Consider the following 19,536-nt stretch of genomic DNA (forward strand, 5'->3'; position numbering starts at 1 on the left):
TTCTCCATGTCACTTACCTGGAGAGGCTTGGCCAGACCAGCCAGTCTAATTAGTCCCCTCCTCCTTTATTTTCACAGATCCTGTTGTTTTTCCTTCATACAATTTATCACAAGTTTTCATGTATTTATTGTGTTCATTCACTTAAATTCTGTCAATTCTACCAGACTGTAGGATTCCCACGGGCAAGGGCCTTATTTGCTTCGCTCACTTTTGTATTCCTGGCACCTTGCACGGGTGCCCTGACTTCATTTAAAATTTCTAAATGAATGAGTAAATATTTCTTGGTTGTTTCACTTATACTTGTTCCTTCTACTGAGTTTTCGTTTCTGCTACTGCACTGTAACCCCAATGAGATAGGAGAAAATTATAGTGCCCCTTCCCTCCATCACTAAGTGCGGAGATGGCGATGCCTTTGTGGAGAAGCTACTTGCTGGCTTTTCCTGGGCGGCTGTCACGTACACAAAGGTGAACAATAATTCTATTCGTAATAGCATGACTGAGACAGGAGAGCTGTCAGAAATGCTTTACGAGTTACACTCATTGGGCTCTTGGGCACTCGCAACTGCAGACTACTGACATAACAATTAAGTGAGAATGTGCAGAATGTTGAAAAGAGGGGTGTGTGTGAAATGAAATTCGGACGTACACATTCTTCCCTGCCGCTAGGAAACTGAGCCTCTTGCAGCAAACCCTCTGTCCAGTTGGGGGCGGCAGCATCCCACTCCCTGAAGATGTGTAGGTGGCAGGAGCAATTCGCGTTCAGAATCTTTTGACTCTACCCGCTCACCGTAGCGCCTTAGCCCGCTCGAGTTTCAATGCGCGTTGTGGCTTGCCGAAGCTGAGCCCTATACACCGCCTGCTGCTTTCCGGATCATGGCTTCTCCGAGTTCCTTCACCTACTGTTGCCCTCCATCTTCCTCCCCTGTCTGGTCAGAGCCGCTGTACAGTCTGAGGCCAGAGCACGCGCGGGAGCGGTTGCAGGACGACTCGGTGGAAACAGTCACGTCCATAGAACAGGTGAGGTGGCTTGACTGGGTGAGGCGCCCGCGCGCGGGCTTCTGGGAGCGGGAGTCCGGTCTTCAGGGCTGCTGGGGCGCGGAACTCACCTGGGAACTACAGCTCCCAGGGTGCACCGCGGCGCTTCCCCTTTGGGAAGCTCCGGGCGCCCAGGCTTGGGCTGGGGGAGTGGAGGTTTTTTGGCCCAGGTTGGGGAGGGGTCGATGTCAAAGCTGGAGCGAGAGAACAGTACCTAAGCCTTGGGGAGCAGAGAGGATTTTGTTCCGTACCTGGAGTACTGAAGCAGCCCAAACGGATTTACAGCCCACTCCTTTCTGCCTGACATTGGGAGGTTCTCTGATGGAGAGTTCACTTTTTACAGCCTGATTGTAGTTGTGGGACAAAGAAGGGGAAGAGAATTGCCCAGACTGTGGTCATGCCGTTCTGTTGTAGGAAGGGGGAACCTTTGTAGGGCCTGATAGTGGGCTTTTGCCTAACACTCGGGAATGAATTGTCTAAGGAGATACGTGTGCTGACAGAGCAAGAGATTTTACTGAGAACGGGGTGCCTGGGTGGAGAAGCAGCAGGGTAAAGGAACCCAGGGGAACTGGTCTGCCACGTGTGGCTCACAGTTTCAGGTTTTATGGTATTGGGATTAATTACTAGGTTGTCTCTGGCCAATCATGTTGCTTGGTTCATAGCCTAACTCAGGGTCCTTTTTTGGCATGCATCTCTCAGCCAAGATGGATTCCAGGGAGAAAGACTCTGGGAGGTTGGTCTCTATCGTTGAGCCCCTCCTGAATTCTCCTGGTTAGTTTTTCTCTGAAGCACCACGTTGCTTATGGGGACCTCTTGTTGGCCAAGTTGGGTGATTTTGGTCAACACTTACCTAACTCCCCTGAGACACTTCATACTCAACATACTTATTGGGAATTGGGGCAGAGGTTTCTTTCTTCTGTAGCTACTTCCTGTTGGCAGTGGGCACCTTCTTATCTGCTGCTGCTGCTGCTAAGTCGCTTCAGTAGTGTCCGACTCTGTGCGACCCCATAGACAGCAGCCCACCAGGCTCCCCCATCCCTGGGATTCTCCAGGCAGGAACACTGGAGTGGGTTGCCATTTCCTTCTAGAGTAGAAATCTCTCTCCACCTGATCTAAATCTAGGCATTCTGTGTCTAAAACTGACTTCCACCCTTATAGTAACAATTTGGCCTGAAACTGTTGGACTCTGTCGGAGATAAACCTTGTAAGCAGATGAAACAGACAGGGGCTAAACAGGAGGCCTAATAGGATGTTTATTGCGGGGCTTGGAGGAGAGGGGGGGAAGAAAGGCAACATTTGGGGTGAGGGCTGCAGAGTGTGTGACTTTCTTCTGACTGGTAGGTGGTGAGGTATGGTGCTCCAGGAATCTTGGGCTCAGCCTGAAGTTACCATCCTCCACTTTGGGGGTGTGTGTGTGTGTGTGTGTGTGTGTGTGTGTGTGTGTGTTGTGAGGGAGGGGGGGGCAGTTTGTCATTAGAACTCAAAGATACAGTTATGCATGCTTCTGGAGTAGGAACCAGGACCCTGCCCCAAGGATGTCCCACCACTTGGCTGTTCCTCCCCTGTTTTTGCATCCTTTCCCTTCCCTGATTAGCAGCTGTTTGAATCTGCCCTTTGGAACTCAGTGAAGGTCAAGGAGGCTGAATGAAACCTATAACCTACAAACAGGAAACAGAAAGGATTTGTACTCTGTGGGAGCCCCACAGATTCCTGCTCAGTGTCAGTCCCTTCTTTGATACTTCTCAGTCTTTCAGGGAATGGGACAACAATAGCAGTGGCAAATTCCTGTTGAAATGGGGCCTAGTCTTGTCTCAGTTTAGGGACTAGACACTGAATTGGAAATGTTTCTGAGTTCTAGGTACTGGATCTGAGTCTCTTATTATTAAGATCTTAATCCTCTGTTCCACCATTTTGGTGTAACAGACTTAATTAGAAGTAATTAGAGGAGTGAAACCTGGAATAGGCAAAATAAATCTCATTCCCTGAGGTATTTAGAAGAATAAGCTTGAAAGCCTTTCTGAACCTTGCACCTTTGGGAGACTTGAAACCAGTTGTCTAATTGCACCTAAGTAAGTTTTAACTTCTGATGTAGCATTGACATAACAGGAGCTATTGGCCACTACACATATATTTCTTCTTTTTGTTAATACCTGATCTAAAGCACTTTCATTTTTTAGTTACAAGAGGATACCTTGAAGCCATAATGTTGCAGCTACCAGTCACCAGTGGACATTGTTTTGAGAAATGCCGGTGACATCCCATGTCTGACATAGCTCAGAAAACTCAAGTTCTCAGCAGTACTTGGCCTTGTCTGAAATCACGTCCATAATGCCTCCTAATATTAATAACCTTAAGTGTCTCAACCACAGCGACTCCACTTTGACTTTCAGTTTCATTTTTCTCCTTAATTGGCCAAAGCAGGTGTCTCTGATAAAAATTTTAGTGTTATCTAGGTATGAGATGATGTAAGAATTTGGGCTCATAAAATCTCTTGAAACTATAACCATCTGAAGGCTTGTTCTGTCAGTTTTTCCAGCGCACAGAGCACCTCATCCTTGATCTCCACACTGAACTCCTTTCGGGGATGTGTTGAAGGTCAGTGGCCACAGTACCCAGTGATCTCTTTGTTGCAGAGTCAGATGGAAAGTGCCAATTTTCAGTTGGCAGGGCCCCTTCCGGGTCATAAATTCGACCATAGTTTGGGGGGCATTTCATGACCATTTTGTCCCACAGTGCTTGGACTGCTCATTTCCAGGTCTGGTGAAGGTTTCACTGATGGACTAGGCCCTATGAATAGTGGCCCAAAGTCTCTAGACCACCTTAGTCTCTTATGGTCCAGGAAAATATTCCTTCCTGTTGCTCCTTCCTATATCTAAAGTTATGCTTTTATAATCATTGATCTCACGTGGAACTATGTATCATCATTGTATCAGAGGCTCAGCCACATATTTGGAAATGCAAGAAACAACAGTTTTGTAAAACAGGCAATATAGAAAAAAATAGTACAGCTAGCAGAATTAGTAAGGTCACAAATTAAAATTAAAGTCAAGAACTTCTATTAGGTGCAGCCCAGTATATCCCAGGTCATCTGATTTAATCTGCTTTGTATCAGTCTTTATCTTCAAGGGAAATTATATATTGGCATTGTCCATAAAGCACCCAGCCCGATTTCCTAGTATTACTAGTCTGGTTATCCCTAGTGGTTTTTTGGTGTGTTGTGTGCATGCTCAGTCATGTCCAACTCTTTGCGACCCTATGGACTATAGCCCACCAGTCTCCTCTGTCTATGGAATTTTCCAAGTAAGAATACTGGAGTGGGTTGCCATTTCCTATTCCAGGGGATCTTCCTGACCCAGGGATCGAACCCACGTCTCCCTTGTTTCCTTCACTGGCAGGCAGATTTTTTTACCACTGCACCACCTCGGAAACCTTTAATTGTTACCAAAATAAGGGAGCCTTTACATTTAAATGACCATATGCTAACCTTCTGGTTGCAGATCATGGAACATCTTGTCATCATCCAAAGATAGATTACTGAGTTAAGCTTCAGAAACAAAGTGTGTCTTTTTAATAATTCAATTAAACTTTGCAGCAATGTAACATAACAGCAAGGAATGAATTATCTGATAAGTGAATCTTAGTGAATATAGGCCTCAAGAAACAGAATTTAGTATCTATCTGGAACATTTTTTCTCTAAAATCGCCCTCATTTTTATCAAATATGCTGCTGCTGCTGCTAAGTCGCTTCAGTCATGTCCGACTCTGTGTGACCCCATTGACGGCAGCCCACCAGGCTCCCCCGTTCTTGGGATTCTCCAGGCAAGAACACTGGAGTGGGTTGCCAGTTCCTTCTCCAATGCATGAAAGTGAAAAGTGAAAGTGAAGTTGCTCAGTCATGTCCGACTCTTAGCGACCCCATGGACTGCAGCCCACCAGGCTCCTCCATCCATGGGATTTTCCAGGCAAGAGTACTGGAGTGGGGTGCCATTGCTTTCTCCGTTTATCAAATATAGCCAAATCAAAATTAATTTTTCCTCAAATTAAATCTGATTCATTGATGAAAGTCCTCCTGATGCCAGGAAGGCCACACCGAGGGCTTTTGTCACAGATTTTGCCTTGTAGATTTAAGTGAATTCCTCCCTTTTTGAGGTCCACAGAACACCTTGAGATTCCTGCACCTGTTAGGAGGTGGCCTTCCTAATTTATCTGATGAAGTTGCTAGGAACCCAAGAGTTTCCAGTCTCCAGAGAGCTCAGGTAGAGAGAAAAGAGAAAATTTTAATTCTGCTTATAAAGGTATAATTTACGAATTTGCTGTAAGTCATAATTAGTTTGAAGGGGTTTCTTATTTTTTAATTAATTTCTTTTTGATTGTGGTAGGTCTTATTTGCTGTGGCTTGTGGTCTCTAGAGCACAGGCTCAGTAGTTGTGGCACGTGGGCTTTAGTGGCCCCATGGCATGTAGAATCCTCTCGGACAAGGGATGGAACCTGTGTCCCCTGCATTGGCAGGCGGATTCTTATCCACTGTACCACCAGAGAAGTCTGAGAGTGTTTCTTCATATCTGGAAAACACAGATTAAAAACTAATAATGTTTCAGACAGAAACCATAAAAATTATAACCACGTTAATTAGTTTACTCAAACCTATGTAACTAATCCTTTTTGTTAACTTTTTATGAAGCTGTCAGATTTTTTTATTAGGATTTTTTTCTCTTACCCAGTTCCCCTGTATAATCTGAGATTTATCAGAGTACAGTAACTGTCTATAAATGAGAGAAAGACTTAAGAAGTCATGGTTAAACATTTGACAATGTAATTGATGAGAGAAACTTAGTTACTGCTGTGATACACATTTTAAAATAACAGCTTAAATTATAACATGATATCAGGACGTTGTGCTAAGTCACTTCAGTCATGTCTGACTCTTTTTGACCACATGGACTGTAGCCCGCCAGACTCTTCTGCCCATGGGGTTTTCCAGGCAAGAATGCTGGAGTAGGTTGCCATGCCCTCTTCCAGGGGATCTTCCATACCCAGGGATTGAACGCATATCTCTTACAGTGGCAGGCGGGTTCTTTACCACTAGCACCACCTGGGAAGCCCGATATCAGGACATACCCAAATTTAAAAACATGATACAATTTTTAGAATGTCTATATTAATAATTTTTATACATACAGTATATTCTAAGTAGGTTTATCATTCATGTGATAATGCTGTCCGTGTAATCTATCAAATACTACTAGTTAAATATTTCTCTCCAAGATGCCTCAGAGACCCTCTAAAATGTCCCGAAGTTAACTGGAGGTCAAAAGAACTTTAATCAAAATTTGGTATGTGGGAAGTTTGTCAAAAATTTCAAAACACTTGGTCAAGTAAGAGCATAGGTCACTGGGAGATAATACTTATTCCCTAACCAAAGTTGCAAGAGATCAACAGCAAATGCAGGCTGCTTAAAGGCACAGAAACTCACACAACCTGTTATCGAAACAGCATTCAAAGGAAACTTTGTTTTCTTAATAGAGAGTGAAAAGCAAATCTAGTCTTGCACCAGCTTGCCTTTAACAACAAAATTCAATTAACTTCAGTCTAAACATAGCCAATCCTGACCTCCCTCAGGATGGTCTTTATCTCCCGTGTTAATCTCCCGTGTTAGTCTGTTCCCCGTGGTCTTCTCCGTACAGAAACAACCAGCTCTAAGACAGGCTCACTTTCTTTTCCCCTGCTGCTGCTGCTGCTAAGTCGCTTCAGTCATGTCCGACTCTGTGCGACCCCATAGACAGCAGCCCACCAGGCTCCCCTGTCCCTGGGATTCTCCAGGCAAGAACACTGGAGTGGGTTGCCATTTCCTTCTCCATTGCATCAAAGTGAAAAGTGAAAGTGAAGTCGCTCAGTCGTGTCCGACCTTTGGTGACCCCATGGACTACAGCCTACCAGGCTCCTCCATCCATGGGATTTTCCAGGCAAAAGTACTAGAGTGGGGTGCCATTGCCTTCTCTGTCTTTTCCCCTAATAAAATGCAATTCCGTTTCTCATACCTTGTTCCCTGAAAACACACATCCTATTTTCCTACTATATACTGAAATTCTTCCCTAATTACATATTTATAGAGTCCTCAACTCTTAAAAACCTTAATTTCTAGTGAAAACTGAGAAAGTAACCAGTTATGATGTCTTCTAAATTAATATTCTGTAGATTGGTGAACATAAATGCCTGTGATAGTTTCTAAAAACATTTGCTTTTTAAAAATATCTATTTAAAAAATTTATGTATTTATTATTTATTTGATTTCTATCAAACCTAGGTACAATAAGGGCATTATACTTTAATAACTCTAAAGACTTGTCTGTGTTAATTAAATCAACAAACAAGGTTTAATACCAGATACTAATTTAATACTGAATATTTCCCCATTCTTGTAAACCTGAAATTAATTCTAACCAGTAATTTTCTGTATTTTTGAGCACTTACATAAGCACTTAATTTTGTTTAAGCCAATTAAGTAGAGCTCATTGACAAATTAATTTTGATAACACCATTTGGTAATTTGGATGGTATTTGATAATACCATCGAAAGGTAAGGACATATATATAATGTGCACTGACATTTAGACAGATACAACCAGAGAGCTCATAGATTCATTTTTTAAACGTAATCATGAATCAGGTATTACAACATAAAATTCAGTAGCTTCTTTCCTCTTTTTTTTCCCCCCTAAGTCTCAAGAATTAGTGATCATCTATATAAGATAAATAATCCTGAGAGCCATGGTCTCAAGGTACAGGGTGAGATGAGCAAGTTCTCCTAGAAGAATTTGTTCCCGCAAAGTCAAAATTCTGAAAAGATGTTTCATCAAGCTTTCTTTTTCTAACCATATATACAAAAATAACCAGTTCTGGAATTTTTAAAGAGTTTCACCTAAACCAGTTTCTCTGGAGCCTGAAGAATATTGTGGCTACACAGGACTATAATAAAGTATCGTCTTAATCTCTTAATAAAATATCATCTTCTTCGTAGGCTCATAGGTAAAATCCTTCTAGTCAGACAGCATTCATCTAAGAGGGCTCTGCAGTGGACAGAACCAGACTTTCCCATGTCACAGAGCAGAATGGCCGTCATAAATCACAACCCAGGACACAGAGTAGAACACACACATAGGCCCAGTTTTGTAATCAGACACTTCCTTCATCACAAGATCACAATCTCTCAGAAAACCTCCTACAGAGACACAAAACTTCAGATCTCAGAAAACCTCCTACAGAGTCACAGAACCTCAGTACTGACAAACAGTAAATGGAAATATCTTAGGTTGCCAAAGATTTCAAAGGGAGGAAAGGAGGACAGATTGAAAGAAGAGGGGAACAAGGCGGCACAAAAAGGGGTGGTCTTATGGATATCTCCTGACACCTACAGATGCCCAGGCATTATAGGGATTTTTCCTGGGCTTATAGGAAGGAAGGATGGGAACTTGGCCCTACCAGAAACCAGGTTAAGATCATTGGCGTTCTTTGCCCACCAGAGGTGATCAGCCTCCGTCCCTCAGCTCAGGCTGAGGCTCTTCAATCAGACTTCTGTGTCCAGTACCAGGACAGAAGAAAGGAGGGTAGGATAGAAGGGATTGAAAAGAGAAAAGAGAGGGAAGGGAAAAAAGGTCAACAAAGTCTCTTGTTTGTTACCTGGTCGGGGCATTCTGGCCAGTCATCTGCATCAAGGGGAGGCCGGGGACAAAAGAGCTCTGGTAGCAGCTGCTGGGTCTGGTTTGTGGGTGAGTGAGCTGGTCCCTGAGTTCCTCAGTGGTCAGGCTGTCAGTCGTAGCAAAGGGGTCCCACCAGAGTTGCCTGTTGTTACAGGAAGGGGGACCCCTTCCAGGGCCTGAGAGTGGACTCTTGTCTAACACTAAGAAATGAATTGTTGGAGAAGGCACATCTGCTGACAAAGCAAGAAACTTTATTGGGAGGAGGCATCTGGGTGGAGATTAGCAGGGTCAGGGAACCTAGAAGAACTTCTCTGCCACATGGCTCGTGGTCTCAGGTTTTATGGTCATGGGATTAGTTTCCAGGTTGTCTGGCTAATCATCTTGCTTGCCCCGTAGTCCGATTCAGGGTCCTTCCTGGTAGCACATGCATCTCTCAGCCAAGATGGATTCCAGGGAGAAGGACTCTGGGAGATTGGTCATCTCCTTCCTCTTTCGGCCCCTCCTGAATTCTCCCAGTTAGTGTTTGGTCGAAGCACCATGGGACCTCCTTTTGTGAGACAGCTTAGGCAAGTGGGCTTGGCCAAGGCGGATGGTTTCAGTCAACAGTTCCCTAACAACAGTTCCAGGTTCTGTTTAATTTCTGAGCTGCAATGCCAGATTTGAGGCCTGCCTCCTGGGTGGGCAGTTTAGTAGTTTTTCTATCATTTGAGCACCAGCAATGTGTTGGACAAAATGTTGAATGCTGGAAATACAAAGAAATAAAATAGTCACTGATCTTGAGCACTGCAGAACCCAGCTAGGGTAGACAGACTGGAAAATAATACAGTTTGGGAAGTAAGACTGTAATAAGACTATGAATTTTGGACTTCTTGCCATTCACTGAAGCCTCAAAGTAGATAGAAGCTGTCACTTTGAAATGTATTTGGGGAATGAGTAGTGAACTATGGTTTTGTTTTTCTTCTCATCCTCCAATTGGAATTGTTCCCAAGTTAGTTATTGTGGAAATGCTTACCCATCTGTCACTAGAAATGATCAGAACAATTCTTTTTAGCACCAACAAATAAGCATCAGGCTGCTTACTAAAAATAAGAGCTCTTAGTAACATTAGTCTCCAGGCTTAACCTTTGATTTTCATACCTGAGGTTGGAAGCCTCAATTTTGGTAAAATTAGTAATGATAAGTATTATATTGTATTGACTATAAGCATTGACTATAATAACAAAACAAGGGTTTGAATACATACTTATACATTCAGTAGGAGAGGGAATATTTTAACTGGAGATCTAAGCTTCATGGGTTTTAGGGTAGAAAGGGAACTTACCTTTTGAATCTAGCGTCCCAGGTTAGTTAGCCCACCAGTGTGTCCTTCTACAGAAGTCTTTTGCAAAAGATTGCAGAGAAATCTCCCATCAACAAAAAAGCTCCAGGATCTTGGCAGTATTCCTAAGTAATGGATTGTTGAATTGATCCACGTCAAGCCTTTTTCTTTTTATCTGACCTAAGACTATAGGGTCACCTTTTGTGCAGTTAATTGAATTGACCCAGCAGATAAGGCTACGGATAGATAAGATGTTAGTGGAAAAAAGGGAATCAGAATTTGGTCTAATTTACAGAGGAGAACAGAGATGTCCAGGGTTAGAGGGGTAAGTCAAAAAAAGGAACCTTATCAGGAACTTTACTGATCTGTTCTTTCCCTTTTGCCTGCACTACTTTTTTTTTCAGTTGAGGCCCTGCTTAGTTTCTATCAGGGAAAATCCAGCACTTACATTCTAAGTGCTTAGGTATAATGAGTGATGCAGAAATGGATGCAACACAGGTCTACAAAAGTGTTGGCCAGTGTCTGGACCAGGTGTGGAAGCTAGGTTCTGATATGGAACATTGGCGCTATTAGGATGTCTTTCAAGTCTAGGCCCAACTATGTGGGGGAGAGTAAAGCATCTTACATTTCTTTTCCATGTTGCTATTCCAGCTCACATTTTAAGTCTAGGATAAACAGTTCCAGATCATGGGAAGATAACATAGTATCTCATTTTCATAGCTGCCTCAGTAGTTTTAATAATCATTATAGTATCCATTTATTGGGCATATATTTTCCATACCCAATATATCATTCAATTCTTATGCATTTTTTAGATGAGAAGACTGAGTCTTAGAGAAGGACCAGGTTGGTAGGTTAATGATTATATAGTCATAGAAAAAACAACCTTGCTAGGAGTTGTTTACAGAAGATACTACTGTTATTCATTTGGTTCTGCCTGAAGATTCCATTTATACTTAGGGATTTACTGACAGAGCTCAATTTTGTGCCATTGCCAGTAAAAACAAGTCCTTGTCACCTGCTTCCCATCTGATTATCAGGAGACTATTGGCTTAACAATAATTTGGTAATAGAAGTTAAACTTCTAAACAGTGGAAAGAGTCCTTAGCTTGGGTTTTTCATTGCATTCATTCATTTTATTATTCACCCAACAAATACTTGAGTGCCTTCTTTGTGCCAGGCACTATTCTAGATGCTGGACATAAGGGAGTGAACAAAAGAAGCTGAGTTGATGCCTTTATGAAACTTTTGTTCTAGGCTGGGAAGGCAGTAAATTAAAAAGGAGAAAAAAAAAAAAAAGTGCCCGTCCATCCATCTCTATCTAATGTTAGAGAGAAGTGCTGTGGAGAAAAATAAAGCACTATAAGGGAGATAGAATGTGTCAGGGATAGATAGGGTAGGAGCAGGGGAGGTTTTTATATACGCTGGTAATAAAGGAAGCTGCTGCTGATGTGATGTTTAGGCTGAGACCTGAAGTAGGTGAGGGGACAAGTGATGCCTGTATTTGGGGGAAAAGCATTCTGGGCAGAAAAGGCAGCAAGTATAGGGTACCTGAGGCAGGGGTGTGCCTGGTGAGTGGAGAGCCACTGAGCAGAGAGGTTAGCAAATGGAATAGGAGCTGAGGTTGGATCTTGTCTTTCAGATATTCTGGTTGGGATGGGAAGCCATTTGGCTGAGTAGCTTCCATTTACCTCCCCAGAGTCACTCCACCCTTTTCTAACCTGCTCTGCAGGTCCCAGTAGGCAGACCTGCACTGACAGGCAGCCTTGCTTTCTGACTTCTGGTTGCATTTGCTCACAGGGAGTATTAGTAGGGAATGAGTGAGAGAGAAGGATGAGATGGGCATCTGTATTCTCTTCTCAAAGAAGTGTGTGGGTGGGGCAGTCGCTAGGCTTAAGGTCAATCCCTAATTAAGTGTCTCCTCCATGGAGCTCTCCGTCTCCTTCTCCACTCCTTCTTTTCATTCTTCAGGTCTAGAAGGCGGTGAAGTACCCCCTGCTGCTAGCCCCCGTGTCGTGATAGGAACTCTCCTCAGATCACCCACTTTGAATGTGCCATCTGTTTCCTACCAGAGGTCAGACTGATCTGTAACTGGAGGATTTTTCCACAATCTTTTGAGCATTTGAGCAGGCCCATTTAGGGCCCTGTTGAGAGTAGACTGTGAGGAGGCCAGCGTGGCTGCAGGGAAACCAGTTAGGTGGCTATTGCAATATTGATGATGGCTTTGCTCAGGGCTGTGGTGGTGGAGGTAATGAGCAGTGCTGAGATTCTGGGTGTCTTTTGGAGGTCTCTGTCTTGACAAGCTGTTTTACTTCTCAACGAACTGATGAGCTTAATGCTCAGAGGACCTTTTATGACCACAAAGCAAGATGTTGTTGTATTATTAGTGATTGTCTTCCTTTTTGTGTCATCTGCAGCCAGCCCATTGCAAATGTTCCATAATTCAGGCTGGTAGGGTAATACCAGTACAGTCTCAGAGGTAGCAGGCTTACCAAAAGCAGTTGTTACTGAAGATACTACTCCCATTTTCCTTTTAGACAGCCCTTGAACAGAGGCAAAAGCATTCTCCACCTGAAATGGCATGATGTCATTAGACAACATTCCGTCAAGTAACAGTCAATTCGGAGGGAAATCTGGAAGAATTATTTGTTGTTGTTCCATTGCTCGGTTATGTCCAACTCTGCGAACCCATGTACTGCAGCACGCCAGGCTTCCCTCAGTTCAGTCCAGTCACTCAGTCATGTCCGACTCTTTGCGACCCCATGAACTGCAGCATGCCAGGCCTCCCTGTCCATCACCAACTCCCGGAGTCCACCCAAACCCATGTCCATTGAGTCGGTGATGCCATCCAACCATCTCATCCTCTGTTGTCCCCTTCTCCTCCTGCCTTCAATCTTTCCCAACATCAGGGTCTTTTCAAATGAGTCAGCTCTTTCCATCAGGTGGCCAAAATATTGGAGTTTCAGCTTCAACATCAGTCCTTCCGATGAACACCCAGGACCGATTTCCTTTAGGATGGACTGGTTGGAGTTCTTGCAGTCTCCTTGCAGTCCAAGGGACTCTCAAGAGTCTTCTCCAACACCACAGTTCAAAAGCATCAGTTCTTCAGCGCTCAGCTTTCCTTATAGTCAGACTCTCACATCTATACATAACCACTGGAAGAACCATAGTCTTGACTAGACAGACCTTTGTTAACAAAGTAATGTCTCTGCTTTTTAATATGCTGTCTAGGTTGGTCATAACTTTCCTTCCAAGGAGTAAGCGTCTTTTAATTTCATGGCTGCAATCACCATCTACAGTGATTTTGGAGACCCCAAAAATAAAATCAGCCATGGTCAGCCCCATGAAGTGATGGGACTGGATGCCATCTCATTAGTTTTCTGAATGTTGAGCTTTAAGCCAACTTTTTCACTCTCCTCTTTCACTTTCATCAAGAGGCTCTTTAGTTCCTCTTCACTTTCTGCCATAAGGGTGGTATCATCTGCATATCTGAGGTTATTGATGTTTCTCCTGGCAATCTTGATTCCAGCTTGTGCTTCATCCAGCCCAGTGTTTCTCATGATGTACTCTGCATATAAATTAAATAAGCAGGGTGACAATATACAGCTTTTCTGTCCTTCATCATCTCTTGGAGTTTGTGCAACTCATGTCCATTGAGTCGGTGATGAATTCTTTTTTCTTAGAGGAAAAAAAAAAAAAAGAATACTCCTGAAGCAATCATAGAATGACTCACAAGAGCATATAATGAAGTGCTTAATTCTGACAGCGTTGCACGAGGTTTCAGGGAGTGGAAGCTGATCTGTTGTGGGCTGAGGGAGTCAGAACAACTTCATAGAGGATGTGGATGGGGTCGAGCTGTAAAGATGGAGTTTGAGGGGCAGCCATGCCAATTTGAGAAGCCCTTAAGAGGGAAGTCTTACCAGTTTGGCTGTGGTAGGGAATTACATCAATGGATGAGGGGGCTGATCTAATGGTAGATGGGGAAGAGGGGAAGGTAGAATGGGATGAAGAGAGCCAGGCCAAAGAGCTGGCTGCAAGTGCCAGGCATTGCACTACTGCAGATCCTGAAGGAGGGAGCACTGGGAATCCAGGAATGAATCCTGAACTGCTGCTGATGACATGTTTCAAGCTCTAGTCTCTGAAAGATTATTAAATGGAAGTGGAACAAGTTCCTACATATGGTCAGACTAACTAGTTTTTTATGCTTCTGATAAAAGGGACCAGAGCTTTGCTTGTTAAATGCTTAGTAGGCTAGTTACGTGAATCAATTTTATTTTATTGAAATTCAGCATATATCATGTTACTCAACTATAAGAAAGTGCAAATATCAAAATCTCCCAGTTTTCCTTTTACAAAGCTCCCTAAAGTGCTTTTTGGAGTATACTTGGAGTATACTTTGTAGTATACTTGGAGTATATACAAGTACACATACTTGTAGGAGCTGAAGCTCCCATACTTTGGCCACCTGATGGGATAAGCCAACTCATTGGAAAAGAGCCTGATGCTGGCTGAGAAAGATTGAGGGCAGGAGGAGAAGGGGATGACAGAGTATGAGATGACTGGATGGCATCACTGACACAAGAGACATGAATCTGAGTAGACTCCAGAAGATAGTGAAGGACAGGGAAGCCTGGCGTGCTGCTGTCCAAGAATTGGACCCGACTTATCAACTGGACAACAACAAAACAAACCAAAAGCCTACTGACAAGATTTACATTTTAAATTTAGGTATCTATGGATGAGATGGCTGGATGGCATCACCAACTCGATGGACACGAGTTTGAGTGAACTCTGGGAGTTGGTGATGGACAGGGAAACCTGGCGTGCTGCGATTCATGGGGTCGCCAAGAGTCAGACACGACTGAGCGACTGAACTGAACTGAACTGAACTATTTAAAATCACATTATTAAAATCACACTAATTTAGAAATATTGTTCTTTCTCCTCCTCATATTCATAAAACATTGTCTTCAAATTCGTCATATCCATCTTTGACCTTAATGTGTTTATTATCATTGGAGCTACATCTTAGATCTATGAATATGTTTTTGCAGGCCACACTTTTAGTTTTTCTAGGTACATCCCTTTTGAATATGGAAAAGATACTGAATATCTTATCACAAGTTACAATTATTATTATTTTACAATGTGTCCAGTTGGTGCATATCTTTGATCTTCACAATTTAAACGCTTTATTACTTTTTAAAGGGATCTTTGAAAGGGTTTACAGTGGCCGTTTACACATGAAAGTGTGAGCTCATAACCCCAGGCATTTAAATCTGTGTTTGTCTTCTTTCATTGATACCATCAGGTGACCTCTGTAGGCAGCCAAAACCAACCTTAACTTAGGTTCTTCTAGGCTGATGTATCAACCCCAACTGGTTCATATTCAAAATAAAGAATTGAAAGAACTCCCCACAGCAAGAGTTACTTTGTAAGTATTTTCCTATAAGGTGACTTGTTTTTTCTGAGGGATAATTGTTTTAGGATGAATCCTTTTCTTATATTTAATCTATTAATGATTCTTTTACCACTTCTTCAGCATTTGCGTGAATCTCAGGCAGCAACTCTGCTTTCTGGAATGGGCCTTTTTGGGAGAGAGGGGGAGATGTAGGGAGAAGGGAAGTGATGATCTATGCTATGAAAGTTGGTGCAGCATGAGATTTGCTTTAGATAGAAGCTGTGAAAGAGAAAGTACCAAATGTATGAGTTGTTGTTGTTTTTTTTAACCACTCAGCTATGAATGGAAATTATTCTGTGCTTCCGATTGAACTTCTAGAAAAATTCCATGAGCTGTCTTTTAAACAGAGCTGTCGAGAATGCAGGCAGGTGGCTAGATGTGCATTTGTGTTGCCATGGCACCTGTGTCTTGGGGACTTGGGGGCAGTCACTGCATCTGATCCCTAGATTCTCACATCGTCTCTTGGTTGTTGAAAACCACAAACTGATACACATATTAGTTTATATCGTGTACATAGACTAGGCACACACACACATATTTAATAGTTCATATTATATAAAGTTGCATGTGAATGTACATCCATTTAAATATATAGTAGGGAAGGAAAAAATCTTTTCCAGTACCCAGCTTAGATTCTCCAGATGGGGCCATGTAAATTAGACTGATCGAAAACAAATTAACAAGAGAAAAATAAACAGAAATTTATTGACACGTGCATTGTGTATGTACACCTGGGAACACCCATTGATGGGTCACCCAAAGGGTAATTACATGCCCTTGTATGCCACCTTAGGCTAAAACAAAGAAAGGGTTTTAGGCTTTGGGGCTGGGGAGACAACTCATGGGAACGATCCAGGAAAAGTATGGCAAACAAGAGTTGTTTAGTTAGGTTTGCCATTCAGATTTAAGTCAGTTCTTCTCCATTGATTAAAATTGTTAGGAGTCCTCCACTCCCTGGTATAGAGAGGGAGACATCTTTACAAAAGGAAACTTGATGCCTTGTTTTTAGAGCTTTTCCTTCATCTCCTGGTTATCAGTGGCCTTTAGCTTAAAATAATCTATCTACCAAGAAGGCCTGTTTTGGGATGGCATATTCTGGGACTCCTCAATCTGTGTAATCTGACTTCAATAAACTTAAAACCATTCTGTCCATAGAAACACTTAACCTGTGCCCTGTCAGAAGCAGGGGTAAACTTTTGACAAATGAGTAGACTTAACTCTGAACTCTTATGTTCCCTTTTGGCCATATCCTAAGTGACCAGTTGCCTCATGACTGGAGAAAGTGAGAGATGTATTGTTAGGACTAAGTTATGTTGTTCATTAAAGAGGTTTGGGAGGGCAGACAAGGGTTTCTTTAGGTATATCTCCATTGCAGAGTTAGAATTGCTGGGTTGTAGGGTCTGTGTCCTTTCAGTGTTATTACCTGCTACTGTGTTGCCCTCTAGCAATTTAAGCATTAATTAGTGGTGTACTACAATTAGCGGGACTTCCCTGCTGGCCCAGGCGGTAAAGCGTCTGCCTACAGTGTGGGAGACCCGGGTTCCACCCCTGGATTGGGAAGATCTCACTGCAGTCCTCTTGCCTAGAAAATCCCATGGAGCCTGGTAGGCTACAGTCCATGGGATCGCAAAGAGATGGACACGACTGAGTGAGTAATTAGTGGAGTTCTATTTTGCCATCACCCTCTCTGAGACTTTGTTGTCAGCAGTCTTAATTTGGGAAAAATAGTATCTTTTACATACGTTTCAAATATCTTCCCCTGGGCTCTTGTTTGCCTTTAATCTTGCTTATTTTTATGTTCTTCTTTGTCTTTTTCCTTATAGTTTGGTATAAAGATATTCTCCTATATGCTGTTTTTATCACTTGACTCAAGTTTTTCATGTTTGAGTTTAATCAGCATGGTTTTTACTTATTTACTTTTAGGATGTGAGGTTGGAAGGTAGTTTTTATTAGCATCACTTACTGTCCATGTTTTTTCCTTTAATGTTGGATTTTCTCATCTCTGCCTTAAACCAAGTTTTCGTATGTACATGGGCTGTTAGGAATTCTTTAATGAAAAATGCAGCTAAAGGGACTTCCCTGGTGGCCTAGTTGCTAAGACCCTGTACTCCCAATGCCGGGAGCCCAGGTTCAATCCCTGTTCAGGGAAATAGATTCCACATGCAGTAGCTAAACACAACTAAGACCCAGCATGGCCAAAAAAAAAAAAATGCTACTAGAGGACATTTCCTGAACAGTACAGCCCAGTAATGCTGTGCGCCTGACCTTTGAATGATGTGGGCTACTAGTGATAATGTAGCTGTGGATCTGTGGCCGTTGGGAACTCTTTTCTAGTGTTCATTTATGTTTATGATTTAAACTTAATTTTCCTTCATTACTTCTGGAACACCTGATGTTAAAACAAGGTTTTCTAAAAAAGGAATTGGCAGTGAGGGCAGTGGGTCTCAAACCTGGCTGACCATTAGAATCACCTCGGGAGTTTTGGCCTCCCCATCCCCTCCTCCAGGGTTGTACCCCTAACCAATTAAAACAGAACCCCTGGGGGTGGGACCCAGGCATTGGTATTTTTAAGCTCTTCTAATAGGCAGCCAGGGTTGAGAACCCATGGTTCATAAAGGATTCACAGAAGATCTCAGCCTTGATAGAGAGGAATGCCAGCTAATTACAGAGACTCTGTCAACGCTGACCACCTGCTGAATCTTGTACTCAAAGTATTAGGATATTTGTTCAGAGGAATGTTTTACCTTGTCACCTTTGTTTAACCTTTACTAGTTAAGAAGAAGAAAAGTGTGGTGACCAGTTGAAAAAAAAGATAGTTATAAATTAAGAAAGTCCTATTTGGAGTCAAACTCAAGCATCAGCCTCTGAGCTGAAATCCACCGTGACTATTAAAGAAAACCTTTTTGATCTATCAAACATAAGAATGCATCAGAATCCTCTGGAGGACTTGTTAAAAAGAATCCTCTGGGTGGGCCCCATCCCAGTAGTTTCTGATTCGATAAATCTATGACCTGAAAATTTATATTTTTAACAAGCTCAGCTTGGTTGCAGGTACACTGCCTCTGAGCTACTTGCTCTAAAGGTTTCTCTTGTTGGTTTTTTTTTTTTTTTTCCATTGTTGGTTTTTTAAATCCTTTCTCCTAATGACGGACAACTGGGCCATTGTCAGATTCTGGATATAATGAATAATGCTGTTACAAACATTCTCGTAGAAGTCTTTTTACGATCATGTGCTTTCATGGGTTAAAAACCTGCATGTGGAATTGTTGGATCACAGGGTAGGTGTATGTTTAGTTCTAAATGAAACCACTAGCCTTTTCCAGAGTGATCGTACATGTCACACTCTCACCAGCAGTGTGAGGGCTCTGGTTCCTTGACACCCTTGCCAGCATTTGGTGTTGTCCCTCTTCAACTTTAGTCATTCTGCTAGTGGATATGGAGGGGTATTGTTAAAGAGAAAATGATTCATGACACATGTTAAAGAAGACTTTATTCAAGGAGGACTACTATGATGGTGTTTTGCAGTGGGGGAGAGAGATTGGGCTCAAGTCTGAATACAGCAAGGAAAATTGGGAATTGATAGCATTCTTTGGCATTGCCTTTCTTTGGGATTGGAATGAAAACTGACCTTTTCCAGTCCTGTGCTGAGTTTTCCAGATTTGCTGGCATATGAATGCAGCACTTTCACAGCATCATCTTTTAGGATTTGAAATAGCTCAACTGGAATTCCATCACCTCCATTAGCTTCGTACGTAGTGATACGTCCTAAGGCCCACTTGACTTCACATTCCAGGACGTCTGGCTCTAGGTGAGTGATCACACCATTGTGGTTATCTGAGTCGTGAAGATCTTTTTTGTGTAGTTCTTCTGTGTATTCTTGCCACCTCTTCTTCATATCTTCTGCTTCTGTTAGGTCCGTACCATTTCTGTCCCTTATTGTGCCCATCTTTGCATGAAATGTTCCCTTGGTATCTCTAATTTTCTTGAAGAGTTCTCTAGTCTTTCCCATTCTGTTGTTTTCCTCT

At 42.6% G+C, this 19,536-nt stretch overlaps 1 protein-coding gene across 1 annotated transcript in view; it reads left to right on the forward strand.

The window, feature by feature from the left end:
- Nucleotides 1-790: 790 nt before the first annotated feature.
- The window catches only part of FNTB (farnesyltransferase, CAAX box, beta), a 78,057-nt gene continuing 59,311 nt past the window's right edge, over nt 791-19,536 (forward strand). The window contains exon 1 of the mRNA XM_012181840.4: nt 791-1,017. Within this exon, the coding sequence (XP_012037230.2) occupies nt 874-1,017 (144 nt within the window). The 5' untranslated portion in view covers nt 791-873. The remainder of the gene's footprint in view (nt 1,018-19,536) is intronic.

Source organism: Ovis aries, chromosome 7 (genome assembly GCF_016772045.2).
Source record: "Ovis aries strain OAR_USU_Benz2616 breed Rambouillet chromosome 7, ARS-UI_Ramb_v3.0, whole genome shotgun sequence".
Taxonomy (NCBI): domain Eukaryota; kingdom Metazoa; phylum Chordata; class Mammalia; order Artiodactyla; family Bovidae; genus Ovis; species Ovis aries.